Here is a 27,960-nt window from a genome sequence, read left to right as displayed (position 1 = left end):
TGTATCATCTGCAAACTTGGACATTAAGCTTGATATACCATCATCAATATCATTTATAAATACAGAAAACAATAATGGACCCAACACTGAGCCCTGAGGGACTCCACTAATAACATTAGTCCACGATGAGCAGTGTCCATTGATTACCACTCTCTGTCTTCTCCCCCTCAACCACCCCTTTATCCATAGCAGCAATTTGCCTCCAATGTCACACTGCTCCAATTTGTGTAGCAGTCTTCCATGTGCAACAGTATCAAAAGCCTTTCTAAGATCCAAGTATATAATATCAAAGTTATTCCCTGCATCCAGTTCTTTTGTGACTGCATCATAGTATCCAATCAAGTTGGTCAGGCAAGACTTCCCCTTAACAAAACCATGCTGTGTCTGAGCTATAACTGAAGCGTGTCTAAATGATCCTGCAGTGCTTCTTTAACCAGCGCCTCCATTAATTTTCCTGGAACAGAAGTTAAGCTCACAGGTCTATAATTACTTGTGTCAGCCTTTGATCCTCCTTTGTGAATTGGGGTCACATTTGCACATTTCCAGTCTATGGGTACCTCCCCTGAGTCCAAGGAAGCTCTCATAATTATGGCTAAGGGTTTGCTTACTTCCTTTGCTGCCTCCTTTAATATAACTGGATAGATCCCATCCACCCAGGGTGCCTTTCTTGTGTTTATCTTCAACAGTTTCTCCACCACTTTACTCCCAGTTATTTCAAGATTCTGTAGCTTACTGCTAGAGTTGAATACACCTCTGGCATTCCCCTTGCTGAATAACTCCTCATGTGTGAATGTCGATGCAAAATATTCATTTAGTTTGTTAGTTACCTGAGCAGGATCATCAACAGTTGACCCATCAATATCAAGTGGACCAATCTGATTCATCCCCTTCCTTCTAGAGTTTACATAAGTAAAGAACTCTTTGCTGTTTTTCTTTGCATCCCTTGCCAAGGATTTCTCGTAATCTGCCTTCGCCTGCCTAACCTCCTTTGTAACTTGGTTGCATATCAACTTGTATCTATCATAGGCTTCTGTGTCATGTGTTAATTTGTAAGTATCCCATGCATTTTTCTTCTCTGCCATATGCCTCATTAGTTCATCTGACATCCATTTTGGCCTAAACCTTGAACAATATTTCTTAGTTGGTATGTAAAGCCTAGTAGCTTCCAAGATAAGTTCTTTGAATGCTTCCCATTTTGAATTTGCTGTTGGTAACATCATCAGTTGGTCCCACTGTATAGAATTTAAATACTGTCTCAGTCCATCGTAGTCGCCTTTACGGAAGCAATAACCCTTCCCTTTACCCCTATTTACATCTGGGGCAGTGACATATTATATAAATATTTTATAAATATAGTAATAAATATATTATATAAATATAGTAAATATTTTTTTACATCTGGGGCAGTGACACCAAAACCTCTCTCAGGCTTCTAGTTCCCATTCAAAAGAAGGCAGTTAGGTTAATTAATGACCTATCTCTTACAATTTCTCTCCACTCTCAGTCTCATAGATGTTTTGTTTCTGCTGTATGCCTTTTCTATAGATACTTCCATGGAAACTGTTCTTGTGAATTGGCTTCTGTAATTCCTGTTCTCTCTTCCAAACCACGTCCAAACATGTGCCGCAACCAGTCAACATCCTTTTGATGTGAAAACATCTATGGCAGCAAAGCATCTTCTGAAAATGATGTCACTTCCTAAATGGCTTACTAAAACTGTTTAAAAATTTATTCAAGATATGAAATCAAGAACGCAACAATAAAACAATCACTTCTTGCAGTAGTTTTTGGTTATGATGTCATACTAGTCTACAAATGAATTTTACTAACTATTGAATTGTAAAAATATCAAATCTAATGTCAGTTAACAACCTTTAAGAGTATTTCAAAGATGGCTAAAACTCCAGCTGAGTGAAATCGAGAGAAGTATGCAAGAATAATAGCTTCAAAGCCTTCTATGTCGACAAAAGAACAAGTTCAAAAACATAGAGAACAAAAAAAAAAAAAAAAATCAGAGTTTAATAAAATAATAAAAGAAGCAGATTTTATTAAACTCTGAAAAATACATTTGGAGCCTGTTACTCTACTGACTCAACGTTAGTGACAGCATTGATGTCATTTAGGAAGTGACATAATTTACTTAATTTCCATTAAAGATGTTTTCACATAAAATATCTTTCGTGCATACAGGATACACACAGGCTTTTTTTCTGTTCAATTTCAAACTCACAGAACCAACTTTTCTTCTTCCTCATTTATTCCTTCAACTTCTATTTTCTTGAACAACCTCCCTTTATATGTATTTCCTGAAAATTACAATCTATAGAAATTCAAGTCTAATGGCAACAAGCATCTTCTTTCATCTTCTCAACCTTTAACCCGTGCACAGTACTAAGTATTATAAGTTCTAATATCTCTCATGCTTGGGGCTTTCATAAAAAAATCATTGAAAGGACACTATAAGCTTTCTTTTCTGCCTATCTACACTGCTTGGAAAGCTTCATGTCTGACCATATAATAAATTCCAAATTCCTTTCTTCTTTTACTGTTGTTATTTCAGCCCCATCACGTGGGTAAATTATTTTGGGGCTTCTTTTCCCCAAGTGACCTTGCACTCTGCTACATTAAAACATAGCTGCCACTTTTCTGACCATTGCTGCAATCTAATTTGTCCTGAAGAAGCTCTGCTTGGTGCTAATCATTAACTACTCTACCAATCTTGAGATCATCCCATCTATCCTACTTCTTATGTTAGCCAATCTTATGAATAACCATTAGTCATCATCCTTTGCCTCCTGTCCTGCAGCTAGACTGCAATCCATCTAAATGTTTTGCCATGATTCCAACTGTTCCAGTTTATACAGTAACCTCTTGTGCATGTATTCAAATGCTTTGCTAAATTCAAAGTGAACAATGGTGAAATTATTTCCTACATCAGTTCATAAGTGACTGTCTAAAGAACTAACCAGGATGGTTAAAGATCATTTTTTCCTTAACAAAACCATGCTGTGTTTCCTTCAAAACTCCATTTATATCTAAATGATCCTGTATTGCACTCTTGTTCATTGCCTCTATGAATCTGCCTACCACTGAAGTAAACAACTGGATAACTATTAGTGGTTATCCACTTCACTCTTAGAACCACCTTTATATATTGTAAATACACTAGCACTTCTCCAATCCAACAATACAATAACAAATAATTTGAAATTTCCATATTGCTTTTCATGCTTTCTAGCTTTGCTTACACAGTTTCTCCTCACCACAAAGGGGCTTTCTTCTGTAAATATTGATGCAAAGTACCTGTTCAATTCATTAGCAACATCAGTTGATCTATCAATGACCTTCCTACATCAATTACACAAAGGTCTGATCTGATTCACTCTTTTCTTGTTTGTATTCACATACATGAAAAACTTCTTGTCCCTGCTTTGTGCTTTCTTTCTCTCTCTTAGCTGACAATTTCTCATAATTTGCCTTTTCCAGCCTAACCTCTTTTGTGGTAATATTATAGATCAAGTCGTAGCTGTTAGATGCTTTAGTACTTTTTATCGCACTGTAACTTTTCTATGCCAACTTTTTCTGCTCTATTAAACTGGCTAATTCATTATTCATCCATCTCAGAATCCTCCTCATGCTGTATTTTCTTAATGGTATATACAAATTCAAGGCTTCTGTAACTATAGTTTTAAGGTACATTATAATAACATATTTGCACCCTGTGAGCTATCTTCATTGTGTTTTCCATTAAGCACTACAATCATGTAAAGGGGTAATTGTTGCAAATTAAGACATTAGTAAGTCCTTATAGGAAACAAATTTCTTAGTTAATAATATACAGAATTTTTTTATGAACAAGGATAAATTTAGTTCAATTAAAAAGCAAATTTTAGTAGGTAGTTTTGATATCAAAAACTGATTATACTGTTGACTTAATGTTAATCTTTTCAATGTACTTAATGTTTGTTTACTTAATATTAATCTTCAATTTAAATTTTAAAATATTTGGAATTTTTATATTTCTTAATTCATTTTTAATATTATATATAGAATTAAAAATCTTACCAGAGCTGCAGTCTCTTCCAAAGAAGCCAACTGGACAAGAACAGACTCCTGGAAATAGGCAGGTTCCTCCATTACTGCAGTGAGGATCGCACACAGGATGGGCACAAGTAGGACCAGTCCAATCAGGAAGGCATGCACATTTTCCAGAAATAAGACAAGTCCCTCCATTCAAGCAGCTCAGATGACACATGACTACAAGTCAGATATGAAAATTTTCACAAAAATTTATAAAACTACATTTATTAAATACCTTAAAAAGGCACATTTATTTTACATATAAACAGTAGTGTGTAATTTCAATCTTGCTGTGTATCAAGAAATGGTTTTAGGGAATTGCAAGATATATAAAAAAATTAATATACGAAAATAAAAATGAATCTATTCAAAATACCCATGAGTTTACTATATTTTAAGTGGTATGTTTTTAAAATGAACTAACCAGGTTTTAATACAAGGTCATTCAAAAGAAGTTTCACAACTTAAACCTTGTGTATTTTGAACTTAGCAAACATATCACACACTAAATGAAAGCTGTAGTCTTGAAATTTTTACTGCCAACTTCCACCATTCATGTTGCACACATTCCAATGAAAGTCAGTATCTTGCCACACCCACCCATTATTGGCAACTCTGATTCAGTTCTTCAGTTTGTGTAAATTTGCTGGTAATGGTGGTTAAATTTGATCTTTAACAAGGCTCCAAAGGGACAAAATCCAAGTTTGATGATGAAGATTGTACTGGCCAAGGAATCATATTACCTTATCCTATCTATCAATTTGAAAAGTTTATATCCAGAAATTCTCAGACACATAAAGAGATGAGAGGGATGTACCACCTTAGTTGCATACAGACTGATTATTATCTTTGGTGGAAAATTTTCTAACGTGTCGAAATATTGAACTCTGATGATGGCAGTAACAGAGGCTTATTATATAGAAAAATGTACCATAAATCTTCATGAGACCAAGAGCACAAAACATGTTCACTCCACATAAGTATATTGTTTCTCATTTATCAAGAGATTCTATAATATTGTTTACTAACTACTTGCTCAAATAAAAGTGTATTCATTGCTCAAGATGAGACCCTCATCTTGAGCAATGAATACACAAGATGAGACCCTCACTATCCATCTACAATAAAATGATGATGTCTTGTCATGATCCTTGGTTGTTGTTTGGTTTTTAGGAGCATTAGCATATTATATTGTATTATATTTATATTATTATTGTATTATAATTATAATATAATATAATTATATTATATTGCTCCGGGGATATGTGGTGGTCATTTCCTGACCTTTCCGCATCCTCCATATTTGGTCGTCACGGGCTCGAACCCAGGTCTAATCAAGAAGCGTGTGCTACGCACTGCTGCTCCTGCCCACCTGGCTACGGAGGCACCATAATCCTTAGTGGCAAGTGGCATTTGCAGTGGTTTTTTTTTTTTTTTTTTTTTTTTGTGATTTAGGCTCAACTGTTTTCAAAATTTTTCACACAGCAAGCTGGATACTAAACATTGACAATCAGCTTGATAAAATTGTTTCTAAGATGCTGAACAAAAACTGTCCTCATGTTTTCACACAGTTTCATTACTTATGCACAATTTTTTTTTTGGCTTGTAGCAAAGAACCTGTATGAATAAAGTTCTTGTTTTAGTCACAAATGGAATGTCTACGGGAGGGCTCTTTTCCATATAACGTGTGAAAATTTGATTACACTTGTGCTATACTTTGACTGTTTAAAGAGAAAAATGAACCGCTCTTGGTCTGCTTCACTAAAAATTTCCACGAGTGTGTCAACTACCAGCAAAATTTGTTGCTATTAGTCATCAATAAAAACTCATAACTCGGCTTTCATTCGGTGCCTGATATGTTTAATAGGTTCATGGAATTATGAAAGTACTTTTGAATTACTCTGTATTTTCTTTTTCTCTAATTTAACTAGTATGGGGGTGAGGCCTGAAAATTCAACTAAATTCCAAGTAGAGAAAGGTGCCAGGTAAAAATGACTGCACACCCACTGATATATACTGGACAGGATTTTTATCATAATTTTTCTTTAAAATTTTAATATTTTTTGTGCAGATAGGAAAGTTATGAAAGGATAAAATATTTCTGAAACATACAATGCTTACAGCAGTACTTCTGGAACTTTCTGCGTTGAAACTTTAGAAGTAATTGCCAATATGTGTGCCTTACACACAACTTATCTCAAAATCCTACTTTGCTTATTTAATAGTATAGCATTAAAAGACATGGTATAGGCACTGAAATGTAACATAACATATCACAATATATAGGTACAACTACAAATTTAGTGCTAGCGCACATAATGAAAGATTGACAAAAACAATTAATCATGATTCTGAAATGAACATATTTCAATGTATATATTTTATTGCATATATAAACTGTATTTATTTAGAAAATGTAGTTCTCAAAAGTTCACTATAAACATTTTTATGACAAGCTTATAATTATGTAATAATCAATTTAAATACAAACCTATCCCACATCTCTTTCCAGCATAACCATAGGGACATGAACAGGTATTTCTACCAATGCATTTCCCACCATTTAAACAAGGGGGATTACAGACAACTGGAAAACAAATTTGAAGGAAAACATGTTAAAATGCTTAAAAAACTATTTTCAAAAAATTACAAATGATAATAACAAAAATTCTCTTTTCAATGGACATATTAAAATGGTTATTGATTAATAATAAAATTATAGTAAAAGAGCCATTAAAATTATAAAGAAACAAAGTGCTGCTTCTTCCCCATTCGATGAAATGCACTTACTCTAACGTTTCTGCCATTCTTTATAAGAACTTTTTCAATGTTTGCTTGGAATAAGTTTAGAAATAATACAATGTTTGAATGACATGTTGCACAGGTTATCTTGATCAAGATAACCTATTTGTTTGCAGATTTTTCTTCACTACATCTTCAATGAATGTAATCGTACTGTTGTAGCATCACAAAAACACCAATGGAGAAAAATGGCAAACTGAGTTTGCCAGTTTGGTCAAATGTCCTGCCATTTTAGATTTTTTTTTTTTTTTTTTTGACTTTCCATATTCAATGTCTTATACGTTTTCCTAATCTTTCTTTAGTAGTCAATATTACTCTCCAACAATCCTGTAACTGAATATAACAACAGATTTTATTAGTATTAGATAATTAATATAGATATTAGATTAGTAGTTTTTAATTAAGTTTAGCTGAAGGAGGACCAATTCAACTCATTTACCAGCCTGCTATTATACTTTATTAGTATTAGCAGCATTAGCCATATGGTGCAAGAAAGCCTGAAGCTTTTGCTGCACCAGCCAAAAAGAAATACATAAAAAATAAATTAAATAAATAACAAAATAAAATAACCTACCTATCTGACTCCCTCCTCACATAGGTGTTTATCCAGCTGATCTTTACATTTCCCAAAGCTGTTGGCCTCAACCACCCATGGAAACAACCTATTCCAGTAATCAATAATTCATGTTGACTTAAAAAAACCTTCCTGCAATCCAGTCTAAACATTTTTCAACATAATTTGAATTTATGGTTCTTAGTTCTGGAATCATTTGTAACAGTGAAAATTTCACCATCATTCATTTTATTTTCTCCTTTCAGAGCTTTATTTATACACCTCAATCAAGTGTACAGAGGTGAATATTTATCAGACTCTGTGCCACACACATCCAAAGTCTTTCTTCACGTGGTCGCCTTTTTGCTCACCCCACTAGGCACATCTCTATACCCTTTCAAGAAGCTCAATATTCTCTCTCTCTCTCTCTCTCTCTCTTTCACTTTTTAAGGTGTGGTCTCCATACTTGAACACAGTATTCCAAGTGTGATCTAACAATTACCTTTACAGTGAGATTATGACCTCCCTATCTCTGTAAGCAAACATACATAAATTATCAACAACAGGCCTTCTTTTCCACTTGTCTACACTACTCAGACAACTTTCTGTTCAACTGCATCATAACTTCCAAATCTCTTTCCTTTGTTTACTGTTTTTAACCCTAATAAATGTATAATGGTGGGTCGGAAAAATGCTAGCTTGGGGGGAGACAAAGACCAATAGATTGACAGTAGCCACTGGCAGAGGTGAAAGAGATTCTTGCACTGCTTCTATTAGAATGAGCAGAAGCCTGAAAAACAAGATGCATGGTATTTCAGAGATTGCTGGGAGCCATTGCGGTACAAGTAAACACATGGGTTGTGTTAGGGTAGCTAAGAATAGAAACAGGTGCAGGTATACTTGCGTGTACACCAATGCTAGGAGTTTAGTAAATAGATTTGATGAATTTGAGGTATTGCTCAAAACATCGAAGGCAGATATTGTTGGGATATCAGAGACGTGGTGTCACACAGATATAAGGGATGCAGAACTGCAATTTGGGGAGTACAACGTCTACAGAAAGGATAGACAGGATAGGAAGGGAGGAGGGGTTATGCTATTAGTTAAGAAACACATAAAAACCAAGGAAGTGAAGCCAGTCGACATCGCTGGACAGTGCAGTGTGGAGTCAGTTTGGTGTGACATAAACATTGGGAGATCAAAATTGAGAGTAGGAGTGTGCTATAGGCCTAATGACTCTGATGAGTATAATAAGGAACTGTACAGGGAAATAGAGTGGGCCAGTAAATCAGAGTGTCTTATAATGGGAGATTTTAATTTCCCAGATATTGACTGGAATTTGGGGGCTGGTTACTCACACACTAGCAGGACTTTTGTGGATTTATTGGATGATTGTTTTCTACATCAGCATGTTCGGGAGGCAACTAGAGGGAGTAATACTCTTGATTTGATTATCAGCAGTGATTCTTCATGCATTAAGAATCTGCAGATAAATGAACCACTAGGTGGCAGTGATCACAGTGTGCTGAAGTGGGATTTACTCAAAGAGGTAACTACCATTAGGGGTAAAGGGAAGGGTTATTGCTTCCGTAAAGGCGACTACGATGGACTGAGACAGTATTTAAATTCTATACAGTGGGACCAACTGATGATGTTACCAACAGCAAATTCAAAATGGGAAGCATTCAAAGAACTTATCTTGGAAGCTACTAGGCTTTACATACCAACTAAGAAATATTGTTCAAGGTTTAGGCCAAAATGGATGTCAGATGAACTAATGAGGCATATGGCAGAGAAGAAAAATGCATGGGATACATACAAATTAACACATGACACAGAAGCCTATGATAGATACAAGTTGATATGCAACCAAGTTACAAAGGAGGTTAGACACGTGAAGGCAGATTACGAGAAATCCTTGGCAAGGGATGCAAAGAAAAACAGCAAAGAGTTCTTTACTTATGTAAACTCTAGAAGGAAGGGGATGAATCAGATTGGTCCACTTGATATTGATGGGTCAACTGTTGATAATCCTGCTCAGGTAGCTAACAAACTAAATGAATATTTTGCATCGACATTCACACATGAGGAGTTATTCAGCGAGGGGAATGCCAGAGGTGTATTCAACTCTAGCAGTAAGCTACAGAATCTTGAAATAACTGGGAGTAAAGTGGAGGAGAAACTGTTGAAGATAAACACAAGAAAGGCACCCGGGGTGGATGGGATCTATCCAGTTATATTAAAGGAGGCAGCAAAGGAAGTAAGCAAACCCTTAGCCATAATTAAGAGAGCTTCCTTGGACTCAGGGGAGGTACCCATAGACTGGAAATGTGCAAATGTGACCCCAATTCACAAAGGAGGATCAAAGGCTGACACAAGTAATTATAGACCTGTGAGCTTAACTTCTGTTCCAGGAAAATTAATGGAGGCACTGGTTAAAGAAGCACTGCAGGATCATTTAGACAAGACTTCAGTTATAGCTCAGACACAGCATGGTTTTGTTAAGGGGAAGTCTTGCCTGACCAACTTGATTGGATACTATGATGCAGTCACAAAAGAACTGGATGCAGGGAATAACTTTGATATTATATACTTGGATCTTAGAAAGGCTTTTGATACTGTTGCACATGGAAGACTGCTACACAAATTGGAGCAGTGTGACATTGGAGGCAAATTGCTGCTATGGATAAAGGGGTGGTTGAGGGGGAGAAGACAGAGAGTGGTAATCAATGGACACTGCTCATCGTGGACTGATGTTATTAGTGGAGTCCCTCAGGGCTCGGTGTTGGGTCCATTATTGTTTTCTATATTTATAAATGATATTGATGATGGTATATCGGGCTTAATGTCCAAGTTTGCAGACGATACAAAGGTTGGCAGGGTTGTCAAGGACACTACTGACACTATGCTGCTGCAACAGGATCTGGAAAGGTTGAGCAGATGGGCTGAGAGGTGGAAAATGAAGTTTAACATTGACAAAAGTAAAGTACTACACATGGGAAACAGCAACCCCAGAGCAACGTATCAACTCTGTGGTACTACACTGACAGTGGTAGAGAATGAAAGGGACTTGGGGGTGGTTGTGCAGGCAGATATGAAGTTCTCTGAGCAGTGCAGACGGGTTGCAAGAGTAGCTCATGGAGTATTGTCAATGATATACAGGAATTTTTCCAGCAGGGATAAGGAGGTGATTATTCCATTGTATAAGGCGATGGTCAGGCCACACCTAGAGTACTGTATACAGGTCTGGAGGCCTCATTTCAAGAAGGATGTAGAGCTGCTGGAACGAGTACAGAGAAGGGCAACAAGATTAGTGAATGGAACAAAGGGGTGCTCTTACGAAGAAAGGCTTAAGTTTTGCAAATTACAGTGTCTGGAGACTAGGCACCAGCGAGGTGATCTGATAGAGGTGTATAAAGCCTTGAATGGTTTAAGCATGCTCAATGCTGATGGGATTCTTCCTCTAGCTCAGAAAAATCACCTGAGAGGGCATAAATTCAAATTGAGGAAAGAAAGATGTAGGATAGACGTGCGGAAATTTGCCTTTAGCCAGCGGGTGGTTGGTTGGTGGAACAGACTTCGATCCCTTGTGGTGGAGGTTGATAGCCTAAATAAGTTTAAGGCTCAGCTGGACAGGTATTTTTAACGAACAGAGGGGTGAAGTGGAAGTGGGTTTTTTTTTTTTTTTTTTTTTTGGCTGATGCTGCATAAGCTTGCTTTCTTGCATCAAATGCCTCTACTAATGCTAATATGTAAAGTACTACATATGGGAAGCAGCAACCCCAGAATGACGTATCAACTCTGTGGTACTACACTGACAGTGGTAGAGAACGAAAAGGACCTGGTGGTAATTGTGCAGACAGATATGAAGTTCTCTGAGCAGTGCAGACGGGCTGCAAGAGTAGCTCATGGTGTATTGTCAATGATATATAAGAATTTTTCTAGCAGGGATAAGGAGGTAATTATCCCCTTATATAAGGCAATGGTCAGGCTACACCTTGAGTACTGTATACATGTCTAGAGGCTTCATTTTAAGAAGGATGTAGAGCTGCTGGAACGAGTACAGAGAAGGGCAACAAGATTAGTGAATGGAACAAAATGATACTCTCACGAAGAAAAGCTTAAATTTTGCAAATTGTAGTGTTTGGAGACTAGGCACCTGTGAGGTGATCTGATTGAGGTGTATAAAGCCTTGAATGGTTAGAGCATGCTCAAACCATTCAAATGCTGATGGAATTCTTCCTTTAGCATTAGCATTAGTAGAGGCATATGATGCAAAAAAGCAAGCTTATTCAGCATCAGCCAAAAAAAAAAAAAAAAAAAAAAAAACACACACCACTCCCATTTCACCCCTCCGTTCGTTCGAAATACCTGTCCAGTTGAGTTTTAAATTTGTTTAGGCTATCAACTTCAACAACAAGTGATGGAAGTCGGTTCCACCAACCAACCACCCGCTGGCCAAAGGCAAATTTCCGCACATCTATCCGACATCCGTCCTTCCTCAATTTGAATTTATGCCCTCTGAGCTGATTATTCTGAGCAAGATGAAGAATCCCATTGGCATTGAGCATGCTCAAACCATTCAGAACCTTATACACCTCTATCAGATCACCTCTCCGGTGCCTAGTCTCCAGACTCTGTAATTTGCAAAACTTAAGCCATTCTTCGTAAGAGCAACCCTTTGTTCCATTCACTAATCTTGTTGCCCTTCTCTGTACCCGTTCCAGCAGCTCCACATCCTTCCTGAAATGAGGCCTCCAGACCTGTGTACAGTACTCAAGATGTGGCCTAACCATTACCTTATACAAGGGAATAATCACCTCCTTATCCCTGCTAGAAAAATTCCTCTTTATCATTGACAAGACACCATGAGCTACTCTTGCAGCTCGTCTGCACTGCTCAGAGTCCTTCATATCTGCCTGCACAATTATCCCCAGGTCCTTTTCATTCTCCACCACTGTCAGTGTAGTACCGCAGAGTTGATACGTTGCTCTGGGGTTACTGTTTCCCATATGTAGTACTTTACATTTGTCAATGTTAAACTTCATTTGCCACCTCTCAGCCCATCTGTTCAACCTTTCCAGATCCTGTTGCAGCAGCATAGCGTCGGTAGTGTCCTTAACAACCCTGCCAACCTTTGTATCATCTGCAAACTTGGACATTAAACTTGATATCCCATCATCAATATCATTCATAAACATCGAAAACAACAACGGACCCAACACTGAACCCTGAGGAACTCCACTAATAACATTAGTCCACGTTGAGCAGTGTCCATTGACTACCACTCTCTGTCTTCTGCCACTCAACCATCCCCTTATCCATAGCAGCAATTTGCCTCCAATGCCACACTGCTCCAATTTGTGCAGCAGTCTTCCATGTGCAACAGTATCAAAAGCCTTTCTAAGATCCAAATATATAATATCAAAGTTATTCCCTGCATCCAGTTCTTTTGTGACTACATCATAGTATCCAATCAAATTGGTCAGGCAAGACCTGCCCTTAACAAAACCATGCTGCGTCTGAGCTATAACTGAATTCTTGTCTAGATGATCCTGCAGTGCTTCTTTAACCAGTGCTCCATTAATTTACCTGGAACAGAAGTTAAACTAACAGGTCTATAATTACTTGTGTCAGCCTTTGATCCTCCTTTGTGAATTGGGGTTACATTTGCACATCTCCAGTCTATGGGTACCTCCCCTGAGTCCAAAGAAGCTCTCATAATTATGGCTAGGGGCTTGCTTACTTCCTTTGCTGCCTCCTTTAATATAACTGGATAGATCCCATCTACCCCAGGTGCCTTTTTTATGTTTATCCTCAACAATCTCTCCTCCACTTTCCTCTCAGTTATTGCAAAATCATCCAGCTCACTGCCAATGTTTACTTTACCTACATCATTCTCCTTCCTGAATAACTCCTCATGCGTGAATGTAGATGCAAAATACTCATTTAAATTGTTAGCCACCTGAGCAGGATCCTCAACTGTTGAACCATCAATATCCAGTGGACCAATCTGATTCATCCCTTTCCTTCTTGAGTTTAAATATGTAAAGAACTCTTTTCTGTTTTTCTTTGCATCCTTTGCCAAGGATTTTTCGTAGTCTGCCTTTGCCTGCCTAATCTCCTTTGTGACTTGGTTACAGACCAACTTATATTTATCATAGGCTTCCATGTCACCCATTAATTTGTATGTATCCCATGCATTTTTCTTCTCTGCCACATGTCTCATTAGTTCATCTTACAACCATTTAGGCCTAAACCTTGAACAATATTTCTTAGTTGGTATGTAAAGCCTGGTAGCCTCCAAGATTAGTTCCTTGAATGCCTCCCATTTTAAGTTTGCTGTTGGTAACATCATCAGTTGGTCCCACTGTATAGAATTTAAATACTGTCTCAGACCATCATAGTCGCCTTTACGAAAACAAAAACCCTTCCCTTTACCTCTGATGGTAGTTACCTCCTTGAGTAAATCCCACTTCAACACACTGTGATCACTGCCACCTAGTGGTTCATTTACCTGCAGATTCTTAATGCATGAAGAATCACTACTGATAATCAGATCAAGAGTATTGCTCCCTCTTGTTGCCTCACGAACATGCTGATGTAGAAAACAATCATCCAATAAATCCACAAAAGCCTTGCTAGTGTGCGAGTGACCAACCCACAAATTCCAGTCAATATCTGGGAAATTAAAATCCCCCATTATAAGACTCTCTGATTTACTGGCCCACTCTATTTCCTTGTACAATATCTTATTATACTCATCAGAGTCATTAGGCCTATAGCACACTCCTACTCTCAATTTTGATTTCCCTATGCTTATGTCACACGATTCTGTCCTCTTGCTCAGAATAATCATTTGAGAGGGCATAAATTCAAATTGAGGAAAGACAGATGTAGGATAGATGTGCGGAAGTTTGCCTTTAGCCAGCATGTGGTTGGTTGGTGGAACAGACTTCCATCCATTGTTGTGGAAGTTGATAGTCTAAATAAATTTAAGGCTGAGCTGGAAAGGTACTTGGAACAAACGGAGGGGTGAAATGGGAGCGTGTTTTTTTTTTTTTTTTTTGGCTGATGCTGCATAAGCTTGCTTTCTTGCATCATATGCCTCTACTAATGCTAATGCTAATAATTTAATTTTGGGCTGCTATTCCCTAAGTGTAAAGCCTAGCATTTTGTTGCATTAAAACATAGTTGCCACTTTTCTGACCATCCTTGAAGTCTGTCTAAGTCATCCTGAAAAAGTGCTGGTTGGCATTGGTCTCTATTGATCTACTCTACTCTGCTAATGAACTACTCTACTGATCTTGACATTATCCGCAAATTTTAACATTAAGCCCTATAACCCTTCATCAATGTCATTTAAGAAAATAAAAACACATTGGTCCAAGTACCAATCTTTGGGGACCACCACTTCACATATTAGCCCAATCTAAAGAGGAACTATTAATCACAACCCTCTGTTTCCTACCCTATATCACCCTGCAATCCATCTAAGGATTTCTGCTGTGATTCCAACATGTTCCAGCTTTAGAAAACAGGCCTTGTGCATCGGGTTGCATATCATCCAAGTTTCTTGCGACAACCGATTCGGTCATCGCAAGAAACTTGGATGATGTTCCAGCTTATTTTTCTCATTAAGATTAATTCTAGTTCCCATGTTTACTATTATCAATTCTTTCTTGTTTATTGCATGTCTCAAGATAAGACAGTATTGTCTTTAAATGTAGCCTACTCATGAGTACATATTGAAGTTTCTCAATAAGGATTCTTATAGTTTTCTTAATTGTGGCTCTTGTTAAACGTGCTCCAACAAAACACCTTTCTGTTAAAGGATTTTAATTTTTTGATCCTATTTTTCAATGGTATAAGAGTATTTTAGTATTATTAATCTTTAAGATGGTAAACTACATAATGCCCTTTTTGCAACTTATTATTTATTATTATGGACATTAAAGTTAATATTTAATTAAAATAAAGCAGAAATTAATACTAGATACTAGTGTGGTAGATTTTATTTTAACTAATACTTTAAAATAATTTTACATGACATTCATTAGAAAAAAATTGTGACACACTGAATGATTCATGTTCTGAAAAGTTCACTGTAAAGAATTTTACTGTATTGTTATGTAATTATTTATAATTAACTTTCAAATCAACTATCATACACATATTTAACTTTATCTATCTTGTACCTGAGACTGAAGTATAAGGCTTTAACAAGTAATACTGACCTGTCTGACATCTGTCTCCAGTAACACCAGGAGGACATCTACACACACCTGGTTTGATACATAATCCACCATTTATACATGAAGGATAGCAAACAGCTGAAAGAGAGGCAATTAAATTATATTAAATTATTATTTTAATTATCCTTAAATATAAGTGTAATAAGTGAATGCTTCTAAAATATATGTCCTATTCACCACATTACGAGTTTAGTGGCCTGCCAAGGATCATATATGTAAAGAATAAATTATAAAATCCTGAGTTTAGGGAAAACCTAGAATAAAAGCCTCTAAAGAGAAACATGCACTTGTCCTGAGCCTGATAAAATGTGGCTCAGTTGCACTTACTACAGCTGAGCATATCTTCAGCTGTATGCATATCTAGTATTTTGTTTGTATATATATATATATATTTTTTTTTTTTTCCCCTCAAACAACAAGCTGTCTTATAATTCTGCTACCAAGAAGAACATGTTATATTTTTCATTATACTGTTGGTTATCAAAGAAGAAAGGCACATATAGAAATGTTGGATTTCAATTCGGGATAGCAGTTATTACTTCATGATATTTAATATTACAAAAAGTATATGGAGTTTCTTTTTTACAGTTTTCCTACTTAATATATATATGGCACCTCCGTATCCAGGTGGGCAGGAGCAGCAGTGCGTATCACACGCTTCTTGATTAGACCGGGGTTCGAGCCCATGATCACCAAATACGGAGGATGCGGAAAGGTCAGGGAATGACCATCGCATATCCCCGGAGCAATATGGCCTTAGTTGCTAATGCTCCTAAAAACCAAATAACAACAATAACAACAACTTAATATATGGAAAAACACTTGTACTATTCAGTCTACTTATGTGTTTTATGGAGTCAGCAGATTTTAAACTGTAGTAAGTATCACAGTGATATTAGTACTTGTTACAGGAAAAACTGCTTTACTATAAATTGCCTAGAAATTTTCAAACAAATTTCAAAATTTGTTTGAAAATTTCTAGCCTTTCTAGATAAGAGCACTCTTTTGTTCCCTTCACCAAACTGGTTGCCCTTCTCTGCACCCATTCCAGAAGATCTACATCCTTGCTAAAGTGAGGCCTCAATACCTGTATACAGTACTCAAGATCAAACCTAACCACAGCTTTATATAAAGGGATAAATACCTCCTTATCCCTGCTAGCAAAGTTTCTGTATATCATTGACAAAACCCCATGAGCTGTCATGGCAGCATATCTACACTGCTCAGAAAATTTCATATCTGTCTGCACGATTACCCCCAGGTCTTTTATCATTTTTCACTAGCCTGAGTGTAGTGACACAGTTGATAAGTTACTCTGGGATTAATTCTACCCATACACAGTACCTTGCATTTGTCAATGTTAAACCTCAACTGCCATTTCTCAGCCCATCGAACTAATGTTTCTAGTAAATTTTCTAGTAATTTTTCACAGTAAAGGAATTTATTCTGTCATGAATACTAAGATTACTAATATAAAAGCTGCAGCAAAAGAGGTAAGCAAACCTTTAATCGTAATTATGAATATGGCTTTCCTATTCACAAAGGGAGATCAAAGGGTGAAGTGAGTAATTACAGACCTCTAAGCTTAACTTCTGTTCCAAGGAAAATAATGGAGCAAGTGATTTAAGAAGTAATGCAGGATCATCTTGATGGGAATGCAGTGATTTGTTAGGGGGGGGATGGGATGTTGTCGATCAATCTGATTAGCTACTATCATGCAGTAACCACTGGGTTCTCTGGTTCTTTATCTTCCGCCATCTGTCCTTGACTAACTGCTTTGATAATTTCATAGTCTGTTAACATTTAATTCTTTAGAATGTTATCGCCTACAAGCCATTTATCGATGTCTCTTTCTTCCAGGTCTTTGAACTCTGATAATTGTTTCAATTCGTTAAACAGAGCAATGTTGTTGTGATCTGTCAGATCCTCAGCACACGGCTCTTCGTCTAGATTGCAGTTTGCAGTTAATTTTTTGACATCAGGCCAAAGTTTTCTCCATAACCTCACAAACTTTGATGATGGCATTTCCTCTAAAGCAGATGCCAACATGTAAATCACATCCTTGATGTTAATTTTCTTAAGGACCTCAGTGAGTTCCGTTTCTTCATTGGCGGTCTTCTCAAGAATTTCTGTACGAAGTTTTCTTCTGTAATGGCTTTTCACACTAACTATCACACCTTGATCCACAGGTTTCACCAAAGATGTAATGCCAGGTGGTAAAAACACCACCAATGTCATCAGAAGATAGGTCGATGGGATGCGTTGGAGCATTGTCAAGGACGAGAACAGCCTTGAGTGATAATGTCAAACACATCAAATGTGCCTTAACTTTTAGAACGAATTCAGCTGAAAACCATTCTTCAAATAGAAAAGAATCCATCCAAGCTGACCTCTGGGCTTTGTAATAAACTGATAGAGAATTGAAATTGACATTTTAAAATATTCTTGGTTTGGCTGACTTTCCTACAATAAAAATGGACAATTTGTGACTCCCAGCAGCATTTGTTGTTGTTGTTATTTGGGTTTTAGGAGCATTAGCAACTAAGGCCATATTGCTCTGGGGATGTGCGGTGGTCATTCCCTGACCTTTTCGCATCCTCCGTATTTGGTGTTCACGGGCTCGAATCCCAGTCTAATCAAGCAGCATTTGTACAAAGGGCCACAGTGATTCTCTATTTATTCATTTTGAAACCAGTAGCGAATGTTTCTTGTGGTATTGCTAGCATTTTCATCGGAAGAAGCTAAAAATTTATGCCTGTTTCATCCAAGTTGTAGACTTGTTCAGGGGTAAGATTTTCCTTCTGTACAATGTCTAAAAATTTTTGGGAAAATTCATTTGCAGCATTTTGATCTGCTGACATTCTCTGGTCACAAACACCTAGATAATGAATTCTGTGACACTTTTTCCATCATGAAAGCCATCCCTCACTGGCTAAGAATTCTCTGCTGTTGACTTTCTTCTGTAAGTGTACTGCCTTTTCCTTCAAAACCAGCCCACTAAGAGTTGTTCCTCTTTGTCATTCTTGCATGAACCATATCCATAATGCATCATCAATAACTTCATTTTTTGGCTTCTTCATAGTGCACCTGTCTGAGAGCACTTTTTCTGATTCTATTTGCGTACTAAAGTCTTAAAGGGATTTCCGGTTTCTCCACCAATCGCTCACCATATTTTTTCTGAGACCCAGTTTGTTACATATCCGTTTTACAGGTTCTCCATTATCAATATGTTCCAATGCTTTTAGCTTTGTTTCATAGTTAAAACATTCTGTTTACGCTTGTTTGAGCCTATCGTTTCAAGTCAACATAATTTAAAAAACAAAAATTAACGACAAAAATATGTACACACGTAGTGACTGCAATCCAAATGGCACAGATAGCAAAGACTAACTGAAGTGAAAAAAGTTATAGGATCGTTACAGTGCACTATACTCATTCCCAGAATCTTTTAATTTTGTTTTCCTGCTGGGCCCATGACACCGGAAATCTGATTCGCAGAAAAATCTCGACAGAAATATGGCCAGTTAAAACGGAGGCTGGTTAAAGCGAGACTGGATAAGCGGGAGTCTATTGTATATAAAATCACATATAATTTGAAAAGATAAAAGATCACAATCTAATTCAATGCAAAAATACAAAACAAAATGAAATCGAAATTAAAGTACAAAGTGGTATAAATCAAATCAACAGCACCTTTTAGTGCTAACAATGTGCTTGAATATTGATCGAATAAAGTCCCATATTGAAGTATTAAAAAAACATTTATTTACAATTTTTATTTTCAATTACGTTTCGAAAGACTAAATGTTTTCATAATTAATAAATATTGATTTATTGCAGATTATCCTTACACTTTCTTGGATGACACAAATAAGAGGAGATAAAAAATTTAAACTGAAAAAGGATGGACAGATGTGCAAATTTTGCTTTCGGCCAGCAATAATCTATCATAATTGCAACAAACTTCCATCCGGTGTTACAGTGAAATGGGTAGTTTGCATAAATTTAAGGAAGAATTAGATAAATTATTAGAGGAGTTGAAAAATGATGTTTTCTTTTTTTTTTATTGCTGTTGCTATATAAGCTAGCTTGCATCATTTGCTGCTACTAATGTTCACTAGAGTTTAAAATCTGTTGGTCACAAAGAATGAGAAGACACAATAGTCCTTACCATACAGTTATTACTTCATATTCATATTTTAACAGATGCAGGTCTCATCATGAGACAAATGTGGATGAAGAAAATTATATTTAGAGACAAAATGATAGTGTCTCTTCTAAAATATTCTCATTTCATGTTGTCTCTGAATGGTATATAGCTAATAAAAAAACCAAAGCTAGAATTCAGAACAGTTCAAGGAGAAATTCTCAAAGCTTGTCCTATCATTCTGCTATTTTGTAATATTTCAGTATCTTTAATTATTTTTTGCTTATATAATTATAAAACAAGTTGCCAACACTACAGTTTCCCAAATTATGAAATTATATGAAGTATTATTCTGATTTCTTGATATATTAATGATTAATTACTGATGATGATAACTTTAATTAATTAAAGTCATTTTTGTAGATTTAAAAAGCAAGTGTGAAAAAATGTTTGCCTGCCTAATAAATTGGATTGCCCATAATGCTATACCAACTGGAAAGCAATGTTTCTTGTGCTATCATATCTTGGAAAATTTTAGTCAAATTTAATTTATGCTATTAATTAAATGAAGTAATATAAATTTTTAGTACATAAATAATCATATATACATTACTTACGCAGAAGACAGAAGGCACCTGTATATCCTGTTTTGCACTTGCATCGCTCTGGTCCAACACACATTTGGTTCCTATGGCAGCCTTTAGTACAAACACCTAAAAAAGAAGCAAGCATTACAATCCTGATTATTCTAATAAAAAATTACTGAATTTAGTATAGTGAAATTCTGTTATAATGAACTTACAGGGCAGATAATCATTGTATTGTACACTAAGTCTTTTAATCTCTATATAAATATAATTTATATAGAGATTAAAATAAAGATATTTTGCAGTAAATATTTTATCTTTTTTATTTATTAATGAAATTAAAGTTGATGTTTATGTAAAATAGAGAAGAAATTGTTACTTCTGTATGTGACAAAAGTGCAGCAGAATTTAAGCAAATAATTATTATTTTAAAATAATTTTGAGCCATATTTATTAGAAATATAGTATTATATAAAATTTCATATAAATCACACATTCAGAAATTCAATACAGAAAATACAATCTACTGTTGGTGCCTCCATAGCCAGGTGGGAAGGAGCAGCAGTGCGTAGCACACGCTTCTTGATTAGACCGGGGTTCGAGCCCGTCACCACCAAATATGGAAGACGGAAAGGTCAGGGAATGACCACCACACCGGAGCAATATGGCCTTAGTTGCTAATGCTCCTAAAAACCAAATAACAACAATTTACTGTTAATTACTCGCATATTCATGTGTTTTTTGTTTGTTTGTTTTTAATGTTTAACTATTTTTTTACAAATTAATATGAAAACTGAATTTCAGTGCAGAAAGCTGATAGAGATAATTAAAACAAGACCTTCATTATGGTTCCCTATTTGCTTTTCTTTGATTTAAGAACTCTTATGAAAATAATTTCACAGTTGTCACCATACACCGCCCCCCCCCCTCATCAAGTGAACATTGCTGGCATTATTTGTTCTGTCCTTGGAACCATTGACAATATAAGGTATAGGTGACACACAGTGTTCTAATAATAAGTTTCAATACGAATAATTCTTCAAATAGGCCTCAAGGAAATAACCACTCATAACAACTGCAATAAATACACCAACCGACATACACAACAAAGACTTTAATAAAATAAAATTTAGTTAAATACAGGATAAAACTGTATATATATATAATATAAAAATAGAATATGCTAATAAAACTATGGAGTTAAAAGGGATAGAAATAATAAACAAATAAAATTAAAAACAGCCTTTGAAAGCTTTGGTGTTGTTTTCATTGTTTTAACTCCAGCATATTCATATATTTTTAATTTTATCTATTTATTATTCTCATCCCTTTTAACTCCATAGTTTTATCAGCATATTCTATTTTTATATTAAATATACAGTTTTATCCTGTATATAACTGAATTTTATTTTATTAAAGTCTTTGTCATTTGGGTTGGAGTATTTATTACAGTTATTTTGAGCTGGATGTGATTGACAAAACCTGACTAGTATTTATTTATTCTTTCATTAACTACAGTATTCACGATTTTCACACAGTTTTTATTTCTTTGTAAACCAACACATTTTATTCATAGGTGCTGAATGTTTCATCAGAACTATTTCATTCAAACAAGGCTTACAAGTACTGTTAATAAGGAAAGTTGTTTAGGATCTAAAATATTTTCCTTATAAAGAGATTTTCATTAAAGTGTTACTCATTGTAGCAGAATTTTACTGTATAAAACAGGAACTGTTAATATCTTTTAGTGTAGGTCTCTTTGTTAAAGAGGTCATATCTGTTAAAGAGCCAAAGACCAAGCAGCATTCTGGCTACAGAGAACCAACCAATATTTATAGTATAATTTTTTATCAGAAAACAAAAAAATTTGTTTATTTCTTTATTTGAAATAATGAACATATTAGTGCTTAATATGTTCACATATTACACTAGTTCACCTATATGCAGAAATACAAAATAAAAATTAAAGTAAATGTACAATAATCAATAATACTTAACTATTTACAGCTTTGAATAACATATAATGACATATGAATGAATGTAAAAAAAAGAGAGGCTAAATACCCTTAGTTATTTTTAACTGAACATAATAGGTTAATAACAGAATTTTAAAAAAAAAGTTAAAGCAAAAAAATATATTTTATAATCAAAGATTGTCATTAGAGGGCAAATGTTGCCATGCTTTTTATTTCTAATAATAAAGCTGAAAGTCTCCCTACCTTTACATGTAATCCCATCTCCTCTGTAGCCATCTGGACAATTTCCACACTTGTAGGTAATGGCAGATACTTTGCATTCAACTCCAGGAAAGCAAGGGTTACTAGATCCACATCCACTGTCATGGGAAATATGAGCTACTACAAAAGAATACAAAACATTTCAGTCATTAAAGAATATGCTTTAATCAAGTATAACTATTACGGATGCTTGTTAGTTAGTTTGTTATTTGGTTTTTAGGAGCATTAGCAACTAAGGCCATATTGCTCCGGGATATGCGGTGGTCATTCCCTGACCTTTCCGCATCCTCCGTATTTGGTGGTGACGGGCTCGAACCCCGGTCTAATCAAGAAGCGTGTGCTACACACTGCTGCTCCTTCCCACCTGGCTACGGAGGCGCCATTTTTTTGTGGATGCTGGAAGCCATCAATACTTCCTGTTTATACTGTATATCAGGGGTGATCAACTTAATTTGTGATGCGATCTACTTTTTTTTCTTCAAAATGTGCCACGTTCTACCATCTCAAGAATTTCATTGCACATGGTTAAAAAAGTTAATCAACACATATTGAAAAAATGTTGTTCATAAATTTTAAAATTAAATACAATTCAGAATTCTTATTTTAAATTCATATGTATTTAAATTTTTAATTTATGTGAAGTTTGTGTCTTGTCATCTGCCAAGCTTTCAAAATCGGGGCTATACTGTGAAGGCCAACCGTAAAGAATCTTCTGTATGCAGTCCGTATGAGTAGAGCGATTCTTCGTCTTTGTTTGTTTCAAACACAAAAAGGCCTATTCACATATATATGTGGAACGAAACAGCAATTTAAAAGTTCACTGCATTTTTTCACATTTGGGTACTTTTCTTGGCAAACATATTTCCAAAAGTCTTTTTCTGATGATCTGGCTTATAGCAAGATATCATTTCACAATGTAATAATTTCATTTTGAAGTAATATTTTCTGCATGTGAAAAATTTCAGCGATATTTTCTTCAATTTGTTTTGTATCTAAGTCAACATTCAATGGATAAGAAATTAGATCGTATGAATAGCTTAGCTTAATTTTCAGCACTCACCTCATAGTAATCCGCTTAGCTGGTGGAGGGTTTTACTACATACATAGTGGTTATAGGATTCTAATACTTTACAGGGATTATGGGTTTAAAATTAAGTTATGGGCTGTAGAAAAATTTTTAAGAAAGGAAAGTGCACCTTCCATGGTTGCCTAATTAAATTAAATTAAATTAAGAGAAAAAAGGAAGGAAAATATAAGCTAATAATCGCGCACGAGCGACTTTCGAGTTTCCTCGTCTTCAGTTAGCTATAGTGGAGGGGGGGAAGAGAGCGCGCTTGTGTTATATACGGGTTGGGTTCCCGAAATGCATTTCAGTGCACGTGGAAACTTGATACGTGCTAAATTCCAAATGGGGGAGAAATTGGCGGGAATCTTTTTGTTTAACACGTTGAGTGATGTATGGCGCTTAAACCATTCAATAACGAGGGCTTCGTTTTCAAGGATTTTGTTGCTAGAATTTAATTTAATTACTGTGATGGCTGAATCGATGAGTGGGTTGTGATTTTGAGATTGGACGTGTTGTGTTAGTTCTGTACTTGCTGAATTAGTTTTGAAGCTATTAAAGTGGTAGTATGCACGTGTGTTGGAAATTTTTGATGTCCCGAATTTTGCTGTTGTACTGCCTATGTAACATGCTTGGCAATCTGATTGGCATCTGATCAAATATATAATGTTGTTGTAATCTTGTGTCTCGTACTCGTGTGTTGTCTTGTATGAATTGAATTTGGAACTTAATTTGTTATATGATGCGAATATTAATTTGATATCTGTATTTTTAAAAATCTGTTGAAGTCTCCTAGCGTATTGTTGATGATATGGGAGCGCGATAAGGGGTTTGTGTGTCTTATTCTTGTTCACGTGGTTAATAATTTTGTTTGGGTTATTAGTGTTATTATGAACTTTGGTGATGGTTTCTTTTATTAGTTGTGGTGGGTATTTTCTGTCGATGAATTTTTTGGTGAGGTATTGTAATTCTATAGATAGGTCTGTTTGTGTGTGGCTATATTTTACAGCGTTGTATATCTGGTTGTATAGAACTGTTTTTTTGATGTATAGAGGGTGGTGTGAGTGGTAATGTAAGAAATTACCTGTATGTGTGTTTTTTCTGTATATTGTGGTGCCTAAAGATGTGTTTATTTTGTATACAGTGAGGTTTAGAAAATTAAATTTTATTATCGTTTTCTACTTCGAGGGTGAATTTGAGTCTTTCATGTGTTGTGTTAAAGGTGTTCAGTAAAGTATCGATGGTGGTTCTGTTGCCTATTAAGAGGACGTCGTCTGCATACCTCATGTATAGTTTAATTCCTGGGGGAAAGGGTTGGAGAATTTTTTCTTCGATAGATGCGAGGTAGATCTCGGATAAAGGGGCAGAGATACCGAGGCCCATGGGAAGGCCGAAAATTTGTTCGTAGACGTTATTTTGGAATTTAAATTGTTTGGCGTCAAGTAACAGTGATGTGCGTTCTAAAATATCATTAATGTTTAAGTCGGTACGTTTTGTTAATGTGTCGTCTTTGATTAATAGATCTTTAAGGGCCAGTAGCATGGATTCGATGTGTACGTTTGTGTATAGGGAGACGACGTCGAAGGACACGAGAATATCGAGAAAATTAAGCTAAGCTATTCATATGATCTAGTTATTACATTACAGCACATAAGGACTCCTTAAAATATCAATGGATAAGAAATATATTGAACAATGTCTTCGATTGTTTTAAAATCACTGAATCTGGTTTCAAAATCATCCACAACTTTCTCAATTTCAGAAACATATTTCTGTCTATTAAATTCGAAAACAGGATATTTTTGCAAATGATCTTGCATATTTGCAAAATGATCGAATATTTTTTCTTTGAGATCCTTAGCCATTTCCAAAAATTGATATTTATATGCAGAAATACTATTAATCATGTTACCCACATTTTTATTTTTTCCTTGTAATTCCAAATTCAGATCACTTAATTTACTGGTAAAATTTGCCAAAAAAGCCAGATCACACCACCCTGTATCTTGTAGCTGCTGATAATCATCTCTCCTTTGATCAACAATTTTTTTAATTTCATTCAGCAAATTTCGAAATCTCAGTAGAAACTTACTCTGACTCAGCCACCTCACATCTGTGTGTAATATCAGATCTGGTTAATTTTCATCGAGTTGCATTTTGAAAAGTCTTCTTTGAAGAGATTGTCCTCTGATGGAATTCACGATTTTGAAAGCTATGTCCATAACACGTTTAGTATTTAATCTTTTGCTGGCTAACACTTGTTGGTGGATGATACGGTGGTAACTCAAAAAATCTGGGAATTCATTATCCTTTTGGTATAATGTGATGAATCCGTTAAGATGCCCTGTCACTGCTTTAGCTCCATCTGTTGTTATTGATATGAGCTTAAATAGTGGTAATTTAATTTTTTCAATAAAATTTTTGAATGTGTTAAATATATCAAGGCCTCTATAGTTCTTTCTTTTAACGAAACCATACCCAGCAGTTCTCTAGTGGTAGAATTGTCGAAAATCATATGAATAAAAACCAGCAATTGAGCAGTATCATTTATGTCTGTAGATTCATCCAGTTGTAAAGAAAAGGTTACACAATTAGCAATATGAGCACGCAATTGTTATTTCACATTTTTACTAATTTTTTCGATGCGTCACATTAGAGTATTTTGAGATAATTGCAGATTGTGAAGAGCACTTCTAATTTCATTTTTGTTCTTAAAATTTTCAAAAAGAGTCTGTTATTTCTAAAAATGCGTCTTTGATGAATTGACCATCAGAAAATGGTTTGCATTTTTTTGCAAGAAGACGACTCACATTAAATGATGCTAGTTACTGCTTTAGATTGTAAATTAGGTGTCATGAAGAAATTTTGTTGTGTGAATAATCTGGATTTAAGTTATTTTATTTTATTTTTTCTAAGGTCACTATTAGGCGGAAAATCCAATTGGTATTTACCATGGAGTGCATTGAAGTGCCTTTCTAAATTTTCTTTTTTGGGTATAGCTATGGAAGCATTGCAAATCAAAAAACATTTTTATGTTATCATTACAAAAAAGTATTCTAGTTCCCACTCTTGATGAAAATGATACATTTTACTCTTCTTCATAGTATTAATTTTAAATCAAAGAGTATTAAATTAATGTATAAGTACTATCCAGTTATTTACATTAAGTAAGCTAAATAAGAATTTGACACATACACTATGCTCTCCACAATGTAACTGCGTGAATTTTCACTAAACAAGCCTAGCGGCTGCGTGGCAACAAGAGTAGTCATGTGGTTCAACGGATAAAGGAAATATTTAAAATTCGCCGTGTTCGACCAAAATTAAAGCCACGATCGACTTGTTGGCCACCACTGCTGTATATCTATCCTTGAAAATTACGGAATGAAAGTCAGTTTTCACAATAATAATGTATGTAGTCAACTAAAGAAAATGAAGTACATCAGCCACAAAACTATTGTTAGTTCAGTTTAATGGGTTAAAACATTTACTGGTTGTTTTGGATAAGATAAATGAATCACATGTTAGTTATTCTTTCCTTATTAGTTGTTACAGTTAATATTAATATATTAATAGTTAATGCTAACTAGGAGACTGTCCATCTGAAAACTTTTATAAGTCTTAATATCAATATTGTTAAGGAATCAAGCTGTTGTCACAAAAAACATCAGCAATCTAGCTTTCAAACATCAATTTAGCTTTCAAAATTTATAAAAATTTAGACATTTGACTCCATGTTATTTATGCAGTTTAAAATGGTTTATTGAGTCCCCAAAGGTAGAAATTAAGACAAAAGACAAATCTATTCTTACCAAAAGGCAAGCTCAGTTGGCAGGAAAGGTTTAAGTCTTTTGCCTAATATCTACTTTGGGGACTCAATTAACCATATGTAACTGCGTAAATAATGTGGAGTTGTCACTAATTTTTAATAATACACTGAATGCTGAAATGAATTTATTATAAATGCATATTAAATATAGAAATAAATATCAGTATAATATATATATATATATATATATATATATATATATATATATATAAAATCATATAAATTAAAATAAGGTATAAAATAAAAATAAAATAATACCAGCAGTACGGCAAGACAAGAGCAAAAAGACAAAATTAAACCTAATTTCAAATCAAGCAGGGAGGGAAGAGAGGGATAAAAAGAGTAAAAATATTGCAGCAGAAACTCTAAATTAATTTAGAAAATCTAAATGAAGAAAATCTAATTTA

General features: G+C 35.2%; 1 protein-coding gene across 1 annotated transcript in view; it reads right to left on the bottom strand.

Moving 5' to 3' along the window:
- Positions 1 to 27,960, bottom strand: part of LOC150075941 (von Willebrand factor D and EGF domain-containing protein-like) — a 213,488-nt gene that overhangs the window by 21,689 nt on the left and 163,839 nt on the right. Inside the window, exons 24-28 of the mRNA XM_090388022.1 lie at positions 22,644 to 22,781; positions 20,455 to 20,550; positions 15,673 to 15,768; positions 6,572 to 6,667; positions 4,066 to 4,257 (exon numbers count right to left, since the gene is read on the bottom strand). Coding sequence (XP_090244148.1) covers positions 4,066 to 4,257; positions 6,572 to 6,667; positions 15,673 to 15,768; positions 20,455 to 20,550; positions 22,644 to 22,781 — 618 coding nt within the window. The remainder of the gene's footprint in view (positions 1 to 4,065; positions 4,258 to 6,571; positions 6,668 to 15,672; positions 15,769 to 20,454; positions 20,551 to 22,643; positions 22,782 to 27,960) is intronic.

Source organism: Mastigoproctus giganteus, chromosome 13 (assembly GCF_048544385.1).
Source record: "Mastigoproctus giganteus isolate SK-2022 chromosome 13, ASM4854438v1, whole genome shotgun sequence".
NCBI lineage: Eukaryota > Metazoa > Arthropoda > Arachnida > Uropygi > Thelyphonidae > Mastigoproctus > Mastigoproctus giganteus.
This window is presented reverse-complemented; position numbering and strand designations above follow the sequence as displayed.